Source organism: Falco biarmicus, chromosome 7, assembly GCF_023638135.1.
Source record: "Falco biarmicus isolate bFalBia1 chromosome 7, bFalBia1.pri, whole genome shotgun sequence".
NCBI classification, from domain to species: domain Eukaryota; kingdom Metazoa; phylum Chordata; class Aves; order Falconiformes; family Falconidae; genus Falco; species Falco biarmicus.
The window spans coordinates 24,458,621-24,475,604 of record NC_079294.1 but is presented as its reverse complement, the minus strand read 5'-3'; the positions used below and the strand labels follow the sequence as shown (position 1 = coordinate 24,475,604).

Below are 16,984 nucleotides of genomic sequence, written 5' to 3'. Positions count from 1 at the left end.
TACTCACTCCCAGCTGCATGGAAGCACTAAGTAAAAGGTGTTTCCCATTAACGGTATCTAGGGCATAATTTACAGCTCTGAGGTTGTTTCATTTCTTATCAGATGCAATCTATAATTAGTCATAGTGGCCCTGTTTGTGTTTTCCTATGGTGACTCTTCCTGTGGAGGGAGGAAACTATGGCAGTCTCTACTGTTAAAGACGTAAGAAAGTAACATATAAATCAATAAGCCATGCCATTCAGGCTGTGTAACTCCAGAATCATTTCACAGAAAGGAAGTTGTAGCATTCTCTGTCTCACCGTATGTTGGACAGCTTTCTTATTTCAGCAGGTCTCTAATAATACTGTCGGAGAAGCACTGATATTGTGGATACAGTCACAGGTCAAACGTATCAGGTAGCATCCCACTACTGACTTCAGCAAAACTGTATCAGTTTACTATTACAACTTGGCATTTAGTTTGCACTGTTCTGCCGCATAGAGGCCTTCTGCATTAAGGTCAGGGACCGCCTGGATTGCTCCCTCACCACAGTGGCAATGCTTTATTTTAGCACCCATGCCATGCTTTGGAGGACTTTAACAGTATTTCATAGAAGCTTTATCATGTGCTTTCCTGGAGCCAGCAGACTAGGAATAAATTTGCTCATGAACCTGAACAAGAACCTCCACATGTTATATAGTTACTCTGATAAAAAATGTTGAAATGCAACATTCAAGTAGCAAATAGTTACTCTGTCCACATGTTATATAGTTACTCTGATAAAAAATGTTGAAATGCAACATTCAAGTAGCAAATAGTTACTCTGTTAAGGGGTTCAACTTTAACATTCAAGTAGCAAAAAGCTGTTTAAGACAATTGAGAAGTAACCTCAGAACAGCCCCCAGAGAAAAGAAAGTTAAGAATATTATAGCCTCTTAAGGCTAGAGTTTTTTCAAATTTCCTGGCTAACTTTGCACAGATCACTGCAACTTTCTATTCCTCAGCTTCTTCATCTGTAGAGGAGTAAATAAAGCTATTGAGTGCTTTGATAGCAATGTTAGACTATATCCCTGCCAGCTGTGATACTGCTTTTTGTTTGGAATGAACAAATTCACCATGTGACAGTGATTGCCCAATACACTCCTCCACACTATACACAGACAACACTGTTAATGGTGGAGGGTGATACTCAGCTCATCCTCAGGTTGCTATGTCCATCTCACACAGTTTTCACCCTCAGTGGGCAGGATTTTCCCATTAATAACTAATAGGTAGAGAATAATTAATTCTCTATGATATATGTACAGTTAGTTTCCATCTACAAGTGAAGACTAAATGGTTTATACAGCTGCGGACTTCACGTGGTGGCCCCCACACCCCAACTCACAGTGCTTCACAGAGGAAGCTCTTTCCTGTGTTATGCTACTCTGCCTTTCCACGAAGCTTTGAAACCTCTCGATGAAGAAAATAGCAAGGCAGTGTGTTTTGAAAAAGGGGCTACCTTACCTTCTCCGACTGTTAACAGCAATGCACACTGCAAGAATCAACGCAAGAGCCACAAGAGCAGCAACTATGATCAGCCATTCTGTGGGGAGAGTTGAGGGAGGGGAGGACAGCGTGTTAATGGAGCTCATGTAGTTTTGCTGTTTTGTAGAATTGCAAGAACACAAGCTCTTTTACATTCTTTAAACTGTCAGTTTTTCCTAGTTCACATGAATGTTTGTCTGTTTTACGAAGTGCTTCTGTGTAAACTGAATACTTTTCATCATTCAGCTATATACAGGCCAACTCAGATGAAATATCCCATCACTGTTGGCACCTATAAACACTGTACTTTGGTGGACATAGGTGAAGAGGAGTTCTGTCACTGATTTATTCCAAGAGCAAAAGAAAAAGGCTTTGCAATGGTATACCTGTAATCCCAGGCACAAAAGCAGGATGACTTAAAGGTAGAGCGAAATGTTCATTTTTTCATTTAAAAACTTACTTAAAGGGGTATTTCTGGGGCAAAGCCTAAAAAAAGAAGGAACTACAAAACTGCAAGGGACCCTCAGAGGTCATATCATCTACATTTCACTCCAGTGAAACAGGGTCAATAAGAAGATGGGTGAGGAATATTCCATTTGCTCTTAACATTTTTATTAAAGGAAACTTCACAACCTTTCCAGTAGACTATGCTTTATGCAGTACTACTATGACTGACAGAGATCCTCTCCTAAGAACTACCTCTTTTATTTTGTTTGTTTGAAACAAGTCTGCCTTGTTTAAGAAGTCTTCTATGTTTCATTTGAAACAAATTACTTCTTATCACTTAATTATTATTACTCCATGGTGAAAAACTGAGAAGCATTCTTTTTGTAGCATGTCCTTTTGATATCTCCCTTCAGTTTTCTCTGACAACGATGACTACTTCAAAAGTTACCTTTCCAAAATTTTCTTTGTGCTCTTCTCAGGTATTTATTTTTTTTTCTATGTGATTAATGCAATGCCTTGAACCAAATATAAAGCTTCAGCTCTGGATTTGCTGGGCCTCAGTAGAGTAGGATAATTACTTTCTCTGTTTTAAAAATAACTTTACTGTTAATATGTCCCAGAATATATTTGCATTCTTCTGCAATTGTATCATGGGTTTGGCTTCTCTCTGTTCCGTTTTAATTCTGCAACACTCGTCTCAGCTACCATTTTCACCGAATGTTCTCGTGGATTCTCTTTGCATATACCTTTACTGAATTTTGCCTGATTTCATATCAGTTTAGAAAGGTTATTTGGATCTTAATCCCATTCTCCAAATGCATGATTTATCTCATCTTGATATTTCTGGAAAATTATGTGAGTCACAATATGCTCCGTTTTTCAGACTGCTAGCGAAAATGCCAAATACCATGTGATCCAGAACAAAGTCTGAACAACTGCAATTAACCTAGATTTTCCTCTCTTACTTCAGTTCATATCAATACAATTCTGCGCTTAAATTTAAAACATGAGACTTCAAAAACCTACCTGGTACCTGGCCCGACCTTCGTTGTGAAACTATTTTTGTTGTTGTGGTGTCCCCAGGGAAAGTAGTGGATTCATAATGTCCCTTGTGCGGTCCTTGATCACCGTATATACTGGAGGTAGATCCTAAAGAAAAAAACAATCTGTTAGGCCAAATAGGCTTAGTGGATATTTAACAGTGAGTTACAAACATTATGATTTTAACAATTAAAAAAACATATTCTAGAAAGTTCATGCTGAGGCTATTAAAAATTATTTATACTGAAAGCTATTACATAGACTATAATAATCATGGTCATCTGAACTATGGCTAGTTTTAGTATTTTTAATAATAAAACTCATGGTTTTCCCTTATTGTCTTTCTCATATATTTCAGTTTTGCTTATGCTATACTTCCGTGAGCCAAAATGCAATTACAATTTTCTAGAAATTTTCTGGAGAAAATGTAAAGACATTTGAATGTTGGCAACTCTTGGAAGAGGTTTTTGTCATACAAGTCAAACACCTTGTCTGTTCCATGGGGAAAATAAAGTGAGAAAAGAAGAGGCAGGGGGAGAAAAACTTTAGGGTTTTATTTAAATCTAAAATGACCAATATGGAGAACTTTTATAACATTTAATTTTATTCCTACACAGGATAAAACTGAATTTCTAAAAGTTTAATGCTTTCATAAAGTAGAAGAATGATTACCTGAATGATTTTAAATTTGATAGCTATGTATAGAATGGGACTTTAAAAATTCGAAATATTTTTCCTAATATAAAAAATGTTCTCTTTAAACTTAGAGGTCGATCCCCTTCTCCTTTTTAAATAAGTTTTTTAACTTGGTTCAAAGACAGTATTACATCTTAAATCAAAATGCCTACTTCCAGTCCCAAGTTTTTGCAGTGCTGGTTATACTGCTTGAACTTTTACACAATTATGTTTCTGGCCCACGCTGTTACCACATGGGTACCCCAAACCTACAATTATCAGCAGCCTACAGATATAGTGATTTCATTTGGGACTACTACTTCTTTATCACTACAAAAAAGATATTACAGATCTTCACTTCTCTGAATTCTTCCAGACTCTAACACAGAAAACAAAGCACTCTCTCTAATCAGCTGTAAAGTTATTTTTCTTTAACACACATTGCAACTAATTTCTAGCCAGCATTTCTGATCTCATTTCCTAATAGCATGTTTTTTCCCTCTGTTAAGCTCAGCCAGCAAGTAGTTCATGAATCTTCCAGATGTTTTGAATATTTTTATTAACAAGAAACTTACCAAGTGGTGAGTTATTTTGTGCTATCTCACCACACAGGACAGAGCACAAATTCAGCAGCTAAGAGCCCTGATCTAGCCTCCAAGAAAGCTGACCAAAAGGAACATATGCACTTGTCTACCCCACATCTCAGCAGGTGGGTTTTTTTTAAGATGTTTTATATCATCCTTGAGAAATGCCATAGCTTTTCCACCACAAAGCCCCTTAGAAAGGCACTCAGACATTTATTAAAATTCTTGTGCTTAGAGAACTGCTACATTTGCCCTTCCCCTCCCCTGAGCACTGAGAAACAGCAGGATTCAGTCCAGTCCCCTGCTGTTCTGGCTCTGGGGAGTTGCTTGCAAGTGGCAGGGTGGGATCCTTAAAAGCTCTGTACATTTCATTTTGATGACAAACTAGATATTTTTCTTTTTGACAGTTATTTTTTGGGTTCCTTCAGTGGACTGATTTGTTTTTCCACGGACACTTGGACAACAGATCAGTCATTAGCGTGATGTAAGGCAACAGCTTAAACATTGCTGTAGAGAAAAAGCAAGTGAAAAAAAGTAGTAAAATACATCAAGCCATTCATTTGTTCAGAGAAAGCCGTTAACTATAGTCTGCCAATACGTTCATGAATCTTTTCCATCACATTACAGCTATGTGAGGCAACATTACAAATGAATGAACCCTTCAATAAATAACCTCTTTTATGATGATGGTAGTGTCCTAGTAATTCCCTTGTACTGTGTTTTTAAAAAGGACCAAGAGAAGATAAATGAAAAAAGGAAGAGTTTTGGGAATATGGCCTTATAAGCCTTTGCCAGGGCAGTGAGAATGCAAACATTCAATCCAGACATTCACCTTGAAAATTATTTTTTACAGGTTTTATGTGCTCAAAACAGAAAGGTAGCAAACATTTTTTCATAGTGCGTAAAGTCTGCACATAAAATTAAGGAGGCAGCTTGGATTACTTAAGTGAGTAGGGCAGAAAAAGTCAAGAAATAAGTTTGTTGTAGTAGGAAATTATTATTAAAATCAGACTTATCTTCCCAATAAGATTCTATCAAATACATGTTTTGCATTTATGTTACTGTACCTATGTCAAAATACTGTAACTCAGGCAATTTTGATAGAGTTGATTTTACTGAGTTTATATAAAATTCTGAAGAAAAATAAAAAGTAGGCCAAAGTCTACCTGAAAATGTATGAATTATCATTAATTAGCAATAGAAGTATCTTTAAAGTGTCTGCTGTACAATGCCATAAAAATATAGGTACATAATCTTGCTTACGTGCAAAGAACATCCACAGAGCACTGGCGACAATCAGCTCTGGGATGGTTCCACTGACTTCCAAGAAAGTGCACAAAATCATATTTTGATTAGTGTGAATGGGAAGTAGCATTTGGAAAAAACCTTAACATTAGGATGATTATTTTTGTGGAAATTTTATTTGGGAATAAGGAAAAGTCCCTTCATTTCCTGTACTATTAGCATGTGACCACACACACACAAAAAGAAAGGCTATAGCTGGTGTAATAAGTAAACAGGGTTACTGTTAACTGCACTAACTCTATCAGAAGAATAGCCCTTTAAAAAAAAAGTTGTTCACAAATGAAATGTCAGTTACATATAATAGCCCAATAACATAACTATAATTAATCACTGGCAAGATACCAGCGGCAAATACACCTAGAAGACAAGGTTTTGCAGAGAATTACCTTTCTTTCGATACATATTCAACTAATGTAGAGGGAATATAGACGAGGGAAAAGCTGCAGACAGTTCAGTGTTACATAGCTGTCATTTGTGCCCAGCAAATAAGAAAGACAAAATGCTGTTATGTATGTATTAGCATGAGGAGAAAGTTTACCCTCGTTCACTTTAACAGTTGTGTTATCACATACAGATAACAGGATATAAGAAAAGGTTATTTCCAAAACACTGTTTTCAGTCTTTTAGAAAATGTCCTCTGCTCTGCACAGGAAGAGATTCCCTTTAACATCTTAAAAGCAGGTTATAAACAATAATAAAAGTGAAAAAGGAAACTATAACATGAAAATAATTTACACGTATTTTTGGGGTAATCACCATTGTCCAAAATTATAACTGACTGATGGATAAATTAAAATGCTCCTAATTCATTGTTCTTACTAGTAGGAAGAGGGGTCTGCAATTGGTTAAGATGATCTTCAATGTCTGGAAAAACTCCAGGTACCCAACTGAGATGGGAACTATCTGTGGTGTTTGCTTGTTCACTTTCACTTCCAGGAGGAGTGCCAGGTGACTGTGGCTCCTTGGTTGCTTTCTCTCGGTTAACATCATCCACGGACTCTGTGACTGCCATGACGACAGCAGGATCAGCTTTAAAAGTGAGTGCTCACAAAACCACCACCCACATTATTCCACTCTTTCCTGTACCACAGCGAGCCAAAAAGCATGTCCATCTTCCTCATTCAAAGCACAGAAGAAGAGAAGACATGAAGGCCTCCTCTTCTTTTTCCACGCTGTCACTGGCTTCTAAGAGACCCTTAGGTACCACATATGTGCTCACCATGTTGGAGGGAGACAGTGGCTACATATACAGATCCCAGTGACAGATGGAGAAGGAAGACCTTCAGAAGAAGAGACCACAACAGCAACAACCTGACACTGTAACTCAGGAGTGAGCAGCCATACTGCAGCCAGATCTGTGGTGGTCTTGCCTAGCAATCCACTGGTGAGGAGGAGTAAGGAATTGAAGGCAGAATTTATGTTACGTAGTCCCTCTGTGACTGTCCTGCCTTCACCACCAGGACAGTACTCTCCAGTGCGGGTGCTGCTGCTGAGTCACAGGAGCAAGCCATCTGATTAACCCACTAGAGCACCTCCACCACACCAATCACAGTGCCAAAGCATATCAAGCCTGGTCCCACTGATGCGCAAGAAAAGAAGATGGGGCTGGGGATTCAGAATCACCAAAGTGTGTGTCTTGCAGAACAGTCAGGAGGCCACCCGGAAACATGCTTCAGCCAAGGACAGAAACCACCAAGTGCAGTTTAGCAAGGAGTCCCTTATGCCTTGTCCAGAAGGTAGTTCTATCAACAGCACAGATCCCACCACAGATTTTTGCCCTGGAAGTCCACACTGACAATGTAGACTCCCAGGATAAGAAAGATGGGGAAAGAAGTCAGTTGCAGAAGAAATGATCTCTCATTTCACACTGGGCATGAGAAATGAGTATGATCCATTATTCTTACTGGTAGCCGTCAGAGAGGAGTCGTCGCCAGGTTTCCTTGTACTAGCTGTGGTACTGTAGAGGACCTCATTGCCAGGGGCGTCTGTGGGGTGCGTGGAGCCTTCAGTGCCCTGCCCTGGCTCCATATCTGAGGACAGAGGTGGCTGAGTTGGGTCTTCGTGGTGGCCACCATCAGGAGAGGCAATGGCTGTTACCATGATGTGAGGTGCCCACGCTTCCTGGGTTATATCTTGTGGTTTCAGAACATCAGTGGAGGCTGTGACTGTTGTGATGATGACTAAGTTAACTTCAAAGATGTTTAAGAAAACCCCACCTTATATATTTTTGTGGCTTTATGTTATTTAGCAAGCTCTACCCTTTTCTTTTTAGCCTATATAGAATATACAGTGAGAAAAGAAAAACACAAGCAAACAAGATCTTGCGTATATGTTACATTATTTTTGATTTGTCTTTTCCTGCAATAATACTCTATTGATCACTTTAATAGTTACTTATTAATGTCCTAAATTTCAGCGTGGATTAAAGCATGTAAAGGCTTTCCAAAGAATAAGTAGCAGCCACTAAGACCTGACTATTTGAGATTGACAATATCGTCATGTTAAAAAAATGTCTTTTTAAGTTTTTTTAGGTATCTCTCTTTTTCCATGAGATGATCACAAGAATGTGTTTTGGTCTCCCAAGAGAAGAACTTAAAATTAATTCAGTTGAAAAATTAAGGAATTAAATTATTTAATGAACATCCTTTACAAATCATTCTGGCAGTGCTAATACTGCAACTGATGCAGAAGAGTAAGGATTTCACAGAAGCAAGAAATAAGCATAGCTTAACTAAATGTACTTTCAGAATTTCCAAGTGGTTCAAAATATTAACTGAATAATAAAGGTTGATATTCATTCAAAATTTCACCACTGAAAGTTAACATCACTAAGCAAAAGAAAACAAAAAATGTATTTGCAAACAACATTAACCTAAAGTCTTAGTTTTGAAAATGTCTAGTAATCACTATTTAGAAGGGAGAAAAAAAAACATTTTTATCAGAAAAAACCCGAGTACAAATACTCCTGTCATTACATAGGAATAAGATTAGAATGACCTGGTTGAAAACATTTGAATAAATTGTAAAATCATGCTTAGGTTTTCATATTTGCAATTGATCTACCAAACCACATAAAGCTTAACAGGCTGACACAGGTTCTCTTCCATATTTAGAAAACAGGAGTAAGGAGTAGAGGAAAAATCTGTATTTTAATCCACACAATTTTTGGGTTTCATAGCTCTTCAGCAAATCCTAAGTGTTGCAGACGAAACAGTCCTGATGAAAATGGATTTTGAAGATGAAAAGAGACAGCATAAATGCTAATTTTTCCTTAGAATTTTTTCTTTAGAAAATGCAAGAAAGATCTTAAAAATTCCAAAGTACTACAATGTCATAAAAATCCATTACTAAACAATAAAAATATTAGAGTAAGAAAAAAATATTTTGATTAGGGATAATTTTAGTTGGATAACATACAGACCTTAGGAATTGAGGTTAGAACTTTGCATTACTACATGAACAGATTGCAGTAAGTTATTTAGAAGTTTACAGTATTAAGAGAATCTGTGGCAACGCCAAGACCAGGAATGATCAGACATGAAAAAATGTTTTTAAGTCTATGATTCATTTACACTACCCGCTAACCTCACAAAACAATTGCTTTCTCAATATCACCTTCTATGAAAAACAAACCTGAGAAAAGTTGGGGGGCATAAGAAACAGGGGACCCAGGGGAAAAAGCATCCTTAAGAGGCAGCAATTCTTGTTGGAATGTTCACATGCAACAAAATCATGAAAACATTTCACTGCAAGTCCGCAACAAGTATGTAGACTCCCAGGATAAGAAAGATAGGGAAAAGAGTCAATTTCAGAAGAAATGATCCCTCATTTCACACTGGGCATGAGAAATGAGTATGATCCATTATTCTTACTGGTAGCCGTCAGAGAGGAGTCGTCGCCAGGTTTCCTCGTACTAGCTGTGGTACTGTAGAGGACCTCACTGCCGGGGGCGTCTGTGGGGTGCGTGGAGCCTTCAGTGCCCTGCCCTGGCTCCATATCTGAGGACAGAGGTGGCCGAGTTGGGTCTTCGTGGTAGGCACCATCAGGAAAGGCAACGGCTGTGTACCATGATGGTTTAATCAGCTGTAAATTCCTTGTGTGTGCTGCTGTGCCCCTCCCATTCCCACCACCTTCAAGTCTCCTGTTCACTTTAAACCACTGCTACCCTTTTCTCACCATGAAAGGGGATGAGAAGGGGGACCTCCTGTCTTCCTGTACATCATCTCTGCTCTCTCAATGATCAGACATTTTCATTTGCTATTCTCATTGACTCTTTTACTTAATCCAAAAGATTCCCAGAGACAGTGGACACAGGGAAAGGACATAGAGACAGAAGTCAGGAAAATTCCTGGACCTGCATCCCAGGCTGACCACAGATCCTTATCTTCAGGAACACTGTCAAGTGCTGCTACAGTGTGTTTTATGTTACAGATATCAGTACTGACAGTAAATAAACCTTTCTGAAGGCATTGCATCTCCTTTATTGCTCAAGACTGAGTGGTGACAAGTTACAGAAAAGAGCTTATAGCTCTTTTTCATTGTTCTGTTCATGCTAGTCACAAGACTAGATTTTCTCTCAGAATCAGCTTCAGATTTTGGCATTACTGAAGGATTTTACCTGCTAGAATTACTTTGTGATGTGGTGTGCAATGAACCCACCACCCACACTGTTTTCTTCCTAATATGCAGAGTAGACTTTAAGTTTTTTTAATTCTAATTGGATCATAAAGAAGAAAAGAAAACAGTCTTTTTATTTATTTTCATTGTCAGCAGCTTTCCAGCTTCATTTCCTAAGCTGTCCTGCTTTTTCAGAATATCTTGTTAATGCTGTATAATGGCAGGAGCAGTGAGACAGAAGAGATACAATCAGAGCAACCATAAAAGGAATGTAACTAGTTTTCACAAAATCAAAAACAGGTTCTGAGCATTGTCTGTTTAAGAAAGGGTTAAAGTTACCTTTCCTCTTATTTCAGGAATAAGTCATGTGTTTCTCATATCATGCTTTTAGAACATTATTTTGATGGTATGAATGTTACATGTTATACGAGACTGCATCATGATGTTGTGTCATGCCAGTTTTGTAAATTCCTTTTTCTTATCATTCTACAAATCAGAGGGACAAATGCTTCGATAAAGTCTATGAAAAGAACACTCTTTCCCCAGATGAATATTCAGAAATCAAAAGCATTAGCCTGTTGATGTGCAAATATACAGAAATCTGAATTCAACTTTATGGTAAAGCCTGCTTGACACCACCAAATAACAGAACTTATGTAATAAGCCAGGTGCAAGTCCACATTCATGCTTCACTAAGCATCAGAAAGCACTAAGAGTGGTGTTGGTAAGTGAAAAATTAGTGTTTTCAACAGAACTAAAATTGAGACCTTCTGTCTCACCACCACCCAGTGCGAGCACAGAGAAAACTAATCACCCTATAATTTTTATCATTGCCTTAAAGAGATCAGTAAGTTACTCCTCTGTACAAGTTCATGCAATATCTTTCCAAGACAGGCCATCTGAGAGACAGAAGTGAAGAAATACACATAATTGACATTATTATTACTAGTACCTGCAGTGGAAGACTCTTTTTCATGATTATTCTCTCTGGAAGGAATAATTCTATCCATTATAGCAGGTTGTGTAGTATAATCCTCTCCCTGGTCCCAGCCTGGATACACCAATGGCTCTTGCACTGAGTTGTTCTGTTTGGCTCCATGGCTGGAGACCATAGCTGTTATAATGATGGTGAAGCAATTATGAACTCAGTATATAAAGATCCATTTCTCATATTATTCTGCTCTTTGGTTCTTGTCTCTATGACAAGCCTTGCTCACGTGTCTACTACATTTAATGGTAAAGAGAACTAAAGCAGATTTGCTTCTCATTCTGGTTTATGTTTAGAAAAGCTGCCTACTGTCACCAATAGGACTGACTCCTTCCTCAAACTGAGTATGAGCTTTTCAGAATCAAGATCTCTCATTTTTTTTCAGAATTACTTCCCCAAATCATGCTGTTGTCTTTGTACTGGTTGAATATCAAACCAGTATCCACTGATGCAGAATTAAGAAGAGCAAAGGCAGAAATAGCTGCAAGAATATGACCCACCAGTAAGATTTTAATCACAGAATTTGAGTGTATTGACTATATCCATTTTTTCCCCCTCAAAATTTCACTGTTTTATTAGTTGCAGCATGTCCAGGAAAATAGACAAGGAAGTGTGACATTCACATGCTGTAGATTTGTGAATGGTGCACACAACAAATAAGACAGCTTTCAGCTGGAGAATATTTGATATTGCGGTTATTTAGAAAAATATGATGTTGTCCGTATCAACCAGTCTGTAGTTTTTATTAGACAATCACAGCAAAAGAGAACCTGAATCTTATTTATATAGTTATGCCACTCCTTAACGCCCCCAACCCAATCAAAAAACACAAGAAAGTCACCACAGCATGTTAAAATTTTAATTGCAACTAGGCCAAATTATATTGCTATAGTGGTATTGTATAGTATAGTATTTATACATATATCAGTAATACATTTTATTACATCATCAGATTTTTAAAGGATGTTGATGAAACATCTGGGGTTGATAACTTAGAGGAATGTGGAATTAGGGTCTGCTGAAGCAGTGAGCTACACAAAACTTTTGCTAATAAGATTACATTTAGTTGAATGAATTGATCCACATTCTACAGCATCTCAAACCATGTTTATGATATGCTTGACTTCAGTGACCTGTATTTGGTAATCTGCAAGAGCAGATGACAACTGTGTTAAATTCAATATTGGCAGTGCTTAGTACAGCACATCAGTCATTAATCAGTAAACTTAATACACTCACAGGGACAGAAACTAACATATGTCAATTTTCAGTTACTAGCTTTATAGTATTTTATCTTTTATGTTTCAATTGCTTCAACCAATATGAGAGAAGTCTCTCTTGTTCCACTCTGTGCTTTGTTTTCTTTCCTTCATCACAAGTACATCTTCTCATAGTTCAAAAGTGGGGTGAGTAGATATTTTAGATAAAAACTTTTAGATATAATTGCCATATTAAAAAAAAACTGGGGAAAAAAAAAGCAAACAAGACTAATAATGACTTGCACCAGGGGAGTGAACACAGCTCCCAAATATGTGAAAAATATAAAAGATGTTATTTTTCTATTTGAACATTCACTTTTTCCTACAGATATAATCCTGGTATATAACTTGTTAAAACCTTGTGACTGCACGACACAGAACACAAAATATAGGAGTCAGTTACAGAATGAAATCTACTATAGGTCTTGACACACAATCCAAATAGGAGAGAGAACAAACCTCCAGAAACAGGACTGAATAATAGAATAATTAAAAGAGACCATAATATAACATCAGAATTGCTCAGGTTTACTCACAGAATTTCTGTTACAGCCTTAGAATACTAAATTGTTAGCTTAAAAAATCCTAAAACTAAAGCTTTAATAAAACCTGATAATTTACTAAAATGTCACCTGTAATATTACCTGTATGAGAAGATTCCTTTTCAATATCATTTTCACCTGCAACAGTAAATTCATGTTGTTCAGTACTCCAAGTGGTATTTGCAGGATTTTGTTCTTGACTGATCCATCCAGAATGAACACTGTTCATTAATAGCGGATGTTGGGTTGGTCCTTGACGGTTTCCATTCTCACTTGTAACTAGTGCTGATAAGACGTTGATTGAATCAATAATGATCAAAATACCCAGCACCAGTCATTTTATTCTCACCTTCATGCTCTACACAAGAGTGCTTGGCTTTTGTGTTTTGGCTTTTTCTTTTCATCGTTGCATTTGATGTGAAATGAAAGATGAAAGAAAACTAAAGTCCTTTGGAAATGCTATCACACAAAAGCGTCACCAGGATCAGAAGAAGGTTTAAGTGTGCTGGAAAGTATCCCAATGACCAATGGCAGAGAAAAGCTATAGGAGAAGCAGGGGAGGAACACCTAGAAACAACAGCTTGCATCTCTAGTCCATGTTTATTAATACTAACTTAACTGTTGAGTCTGTGTAATCTGGGGTTTTGAAAGTGAAAAAGAGGAAGAACTTTCTCTTTTGAATCAATATCTCAATTACACATTTACAAGGCTTATTCCAAGGCAATTGTTATTTCTTCTGGGCCTGGTTGAATGAAATAAGTATGTTCATATATTCAAAGTTGAAAGCATACTTGTTTTAAACTTAGAAATAACTAAAGCTCTTACTGGTAAAATAAATTCATTCTTCACTCTTTAATTTGCTGTTGTTTACATAGGAGAAGACGCAGCCAGAAATGACCTGATGTACCACCACCATAAGAAATTTTCTAATTAACATTAAAAGGCTTAGAAAAGATACATCAGAAAAAAAAAGGAACACCTATAACACTAAGATGAACATTAGAGCTCACTGTGAAATATATTTGCCTTAGGTATCAAAAGTTTCCGTGAGTGAATATATTAAAGGTAAAGCAAAGGTCCTTAAGCAGAGCATGCAAAGAATGAACTAGACCTGCTACATATGCACTAAGTCACCAGCTAGAGAAACCTACGCTATTTCCCAAAAGCAGCCAAACTGGAGGAATATTCATCTTCACATTCAGGCAATGAAATGTTCATAAAGAGGGTATTCTTGCAAGTATTATTCCTTATTTTTGTAATTAAACCTAATAGATATAGATTATCTTGTTAAAAAAAAAAAAGTTAAAATTAACTAAATACTCAGAAATAAAAGAAAGTTATCACAAAAATTATTTCTGGGTGATTATAGCACCTGTTCTGATGCCCATTATATAAACTTTCACTGCTCAAAACAATCTCAGAACCAGAAAGACAGGTATCTATCTGTTGAAGGCAAATCATATAAATGCAAGAACTACCACAGGATGTAGAAAATGCTTGTTTTCACAGAGGAATAAAGAGGCTGGGCTCTAGTACAAATAATATAAAGGCATTGTACTGAACTGGGGCTAATGGTATGGGAAATACAACCAGCTGCACCATAACAGTGTTATACTTCACTGAATTACATCACAAATCTGAATATTATCTGAAACGCTTAAATGCTTTACCCCTGCCAGCAGAGCTAGGATACTGCTCCTCTTCATCTGTGTAGGCAGAGTTCCAATGATCTTGTGTGGAGATTTCCAGAGGTGTTTTGTATTGCGAGTCCACAGCTGTTAGGACAATGGAGGATTCAACGCTGACCATGCTCTACATCTACTGCTATTACTCTACTGTTAGTGTATGCCATAAAGATGACGGAAAAGGGAAATTCATGCATAGCTTAACTGTAGTCTCTCTACTCTTATCAAATCATTTTACATAAAACCAGTTGATCTTTTCCTTGCATCGGACAGATGTAAAGTTTCCCAAGAAGAATGAGGAAAACAAGCAATAGAAGAACAACGTATAGCAGAAATAGTGCAAAACCATTACAGCTATTATAGACTTTAAAGGCAAGTTTGAAAAATAATGCTGGACTAAAGAATATGGTAGATGTCTGAATACATGTAAAGCATACTTGCTAAGTACTCAAGATGTATTCAGATTTATGTTAGAATATCCACCACTGAGCTCAAAAGCTATAGTCAGCAAAAAACTGAAGCACCTTGACAGGCACCAGGAAGCCAATATTGCTAAAGAAAGTTATATTAAAATTGAAAAGATAAAATATAACTTCCACAAGAGTCTGAAGAGTCACAGTGTATCAGAAACTGTATACACTTTCACCCATGGAGCATGCAGACACCGCTGGGCCATTGAAGGTAGTTGGAATACAATACACTGTGTGGAATAAGTCACCAATGTGGAGATGCAAAGATAAATAAACACCAGAAACAGCCAAAACTTAGGCAAAAGAGTAAAAAATCCCAAAGCAAGTGACTGATTTATTTTGTATTTTCTTCTAAAAATGAAGACCACCACTGAAAAAAAAAGTCCACTGTTTTCAGAAAAATAAAAATGCGTATAAACAGCAATTATTATAAACACTACTGTGTAAAGAAGTGCACAAAAGATGCATTAAGATGTGCTCAAGTTAAAATAAATGAAAGGGCAAAAAAGGAACTGATTATTATCTTTGTACAAATAAGATTGTTAAAGTATAGTCATTAATGGCAAAATCTATACTGAAAAAAAAAACAGGGCTGGGGGCATTTCCTGGTCATAAGGCCACACAGCAGACTGCGTGCTTCAGTGATGCACAGCATTCACCTTTGATCCTCACATGTGGTGGTATTCAGGTTTTGAGACAAAATGATTTTAGGTATGGGTGGGTTTTGAAGTTAAAAAAGAGCTATCAGATGATTACTGTGGGACTGTTCATATCAGGAAAAAGGATATGTATTAGAATATCTGAGTTGTAGTATTGGATCATGCCTGACCATCTGAGTCACAAAACAAATGAGGTGATGTTAGAAGAGTGCATAGGAAGAGTGTGGAAGGCAGCAAATATGAAATTGTTTTGTTCATACTTCCTAATGAGAAAAGCATTTGGGGTTTGGCCTCCCAAATTGTGCCTGAAAATCTTATCCCACAGACAGGAAGCCTACTATAGAATAAATGTAGATTATAAATAACATGAACTGGAATTATTTTAATACTGGTTTCACAAAAAAGAAAATAATAAAATGAAAAGTAAACATTTCTTTCTCGGAAAATCATGAGTGAATGCATGAATTCAAATAGGCATGAAACATGATAAAACAGATATTCATTCTATCGATATGGACCTCATATGATTTCTCCAATTGCAGAAGTGTCATTTTTGAAGGAACAGTTGATGAGAAGAACATCCAATTTTCACACAGTGTATGTGTGGCAAAGGAGGAGGAACATCAGGTAGGTCAGGAAAAAGAAGCAAGAAACCACCAAAAGAGAAAGGAAGTTCCTTACTAGTACTTGGAGCATACTCGTTCTTGGTCACACTCCTGTCCCAGTCTGGAAACACTGTTGGGTAAATCATGTCTTCTGAAGAGTCTTCATCATCTGAACCATTGCCACTTGAGATCACATCTGCTGTGATGATGTTAAATCTGCCATGAAGCCAGCACCGTGCTTCCCATAGTCTGTATCTCCTCCTGGTTCTTCCACCCACAAGGGATGCACCACTCTGCCATGGCCCTGCTGAACCTGCCCCAGTGTGGCTCTTAGCTACATTTCGGTGCCCTGTGCGTGCTTGCAGCACTAACCATGCTTCATCCTCTTCTAGCAGAGTGAGCATAGTGTACTGGCTTGAAAATATTTTCTTCCTCTCCCCCACAAATCCTTCTCTTGGAATAGTCTACTTCTAAATTGCCTCCAACAGGAAAAAAAGAAAAACCCAAGTATGTCCTTTATAAAATGACTCACATACTCATCACTTTCAGAAACACGGAATATCTCTGCAGTACATGAGCCATGTGGACAGCTGCTCTATCG

At 37.4% G+C, this 16,984-nt stretch overlaps 1 protein-coding gene across 13 annotated transcripts in view; it reads right to left on the bottom strand.

The window, feature by feature from the left end:
- Nucleotides 1-16,984, bottom strand: part of CD44 (CD44 molecule (Indian blood group)) — a 58,736-nt gene that overhangs the window by 5,445 nt on the left and 36,307 nt on the right. Inside the window, exons 1-9 of one of the 13 annotated variants that reach the window (XM_056345924.1) lie at nt 16,460-16,938; nt 14,635-14,739; nt 13,067-13,249; nt 11,128-11,289; nt 9,431-9,616; nt 7,463-7,723; nt 6,378-6,563; nt 2,980-3,102; nt 1,486-1,564 (exon numbers count right to left, since the gene is read on the bottom strand). In XM_056345924.1, coding sequence (XP_056201899.1) covers nt 1,486-1,564; nt 2,980-3,102; nt 6,378-6,563; nt 7,463-7,723; nt 9,431-9,616; nt 11,128-11,289; nt 13,067-13,249; nt 14,635-14,739; nt 16,460-16,787 — 1,613 coding nt within the window. In that variant the 5' untranslated portion in view covers nt 16,788-16,938. Of the gene's footprint in view, nt 1-1,485; nt 1,565-2,979; nt 3,103-6,377; nt 6,564-7,462; nt 7,724-9,430; nt 9,617-11,127; nt 11,290-13,066; nt 13,250-14,634; nt 14,740-16,459; nt 16,939-16,984 lie in introns of those variants that run through there. The other 12 variants (XM_056345914.1, XM_056345916.1, XM_056345918.1 and 9 more) reach the window with 12 other exon arrangements.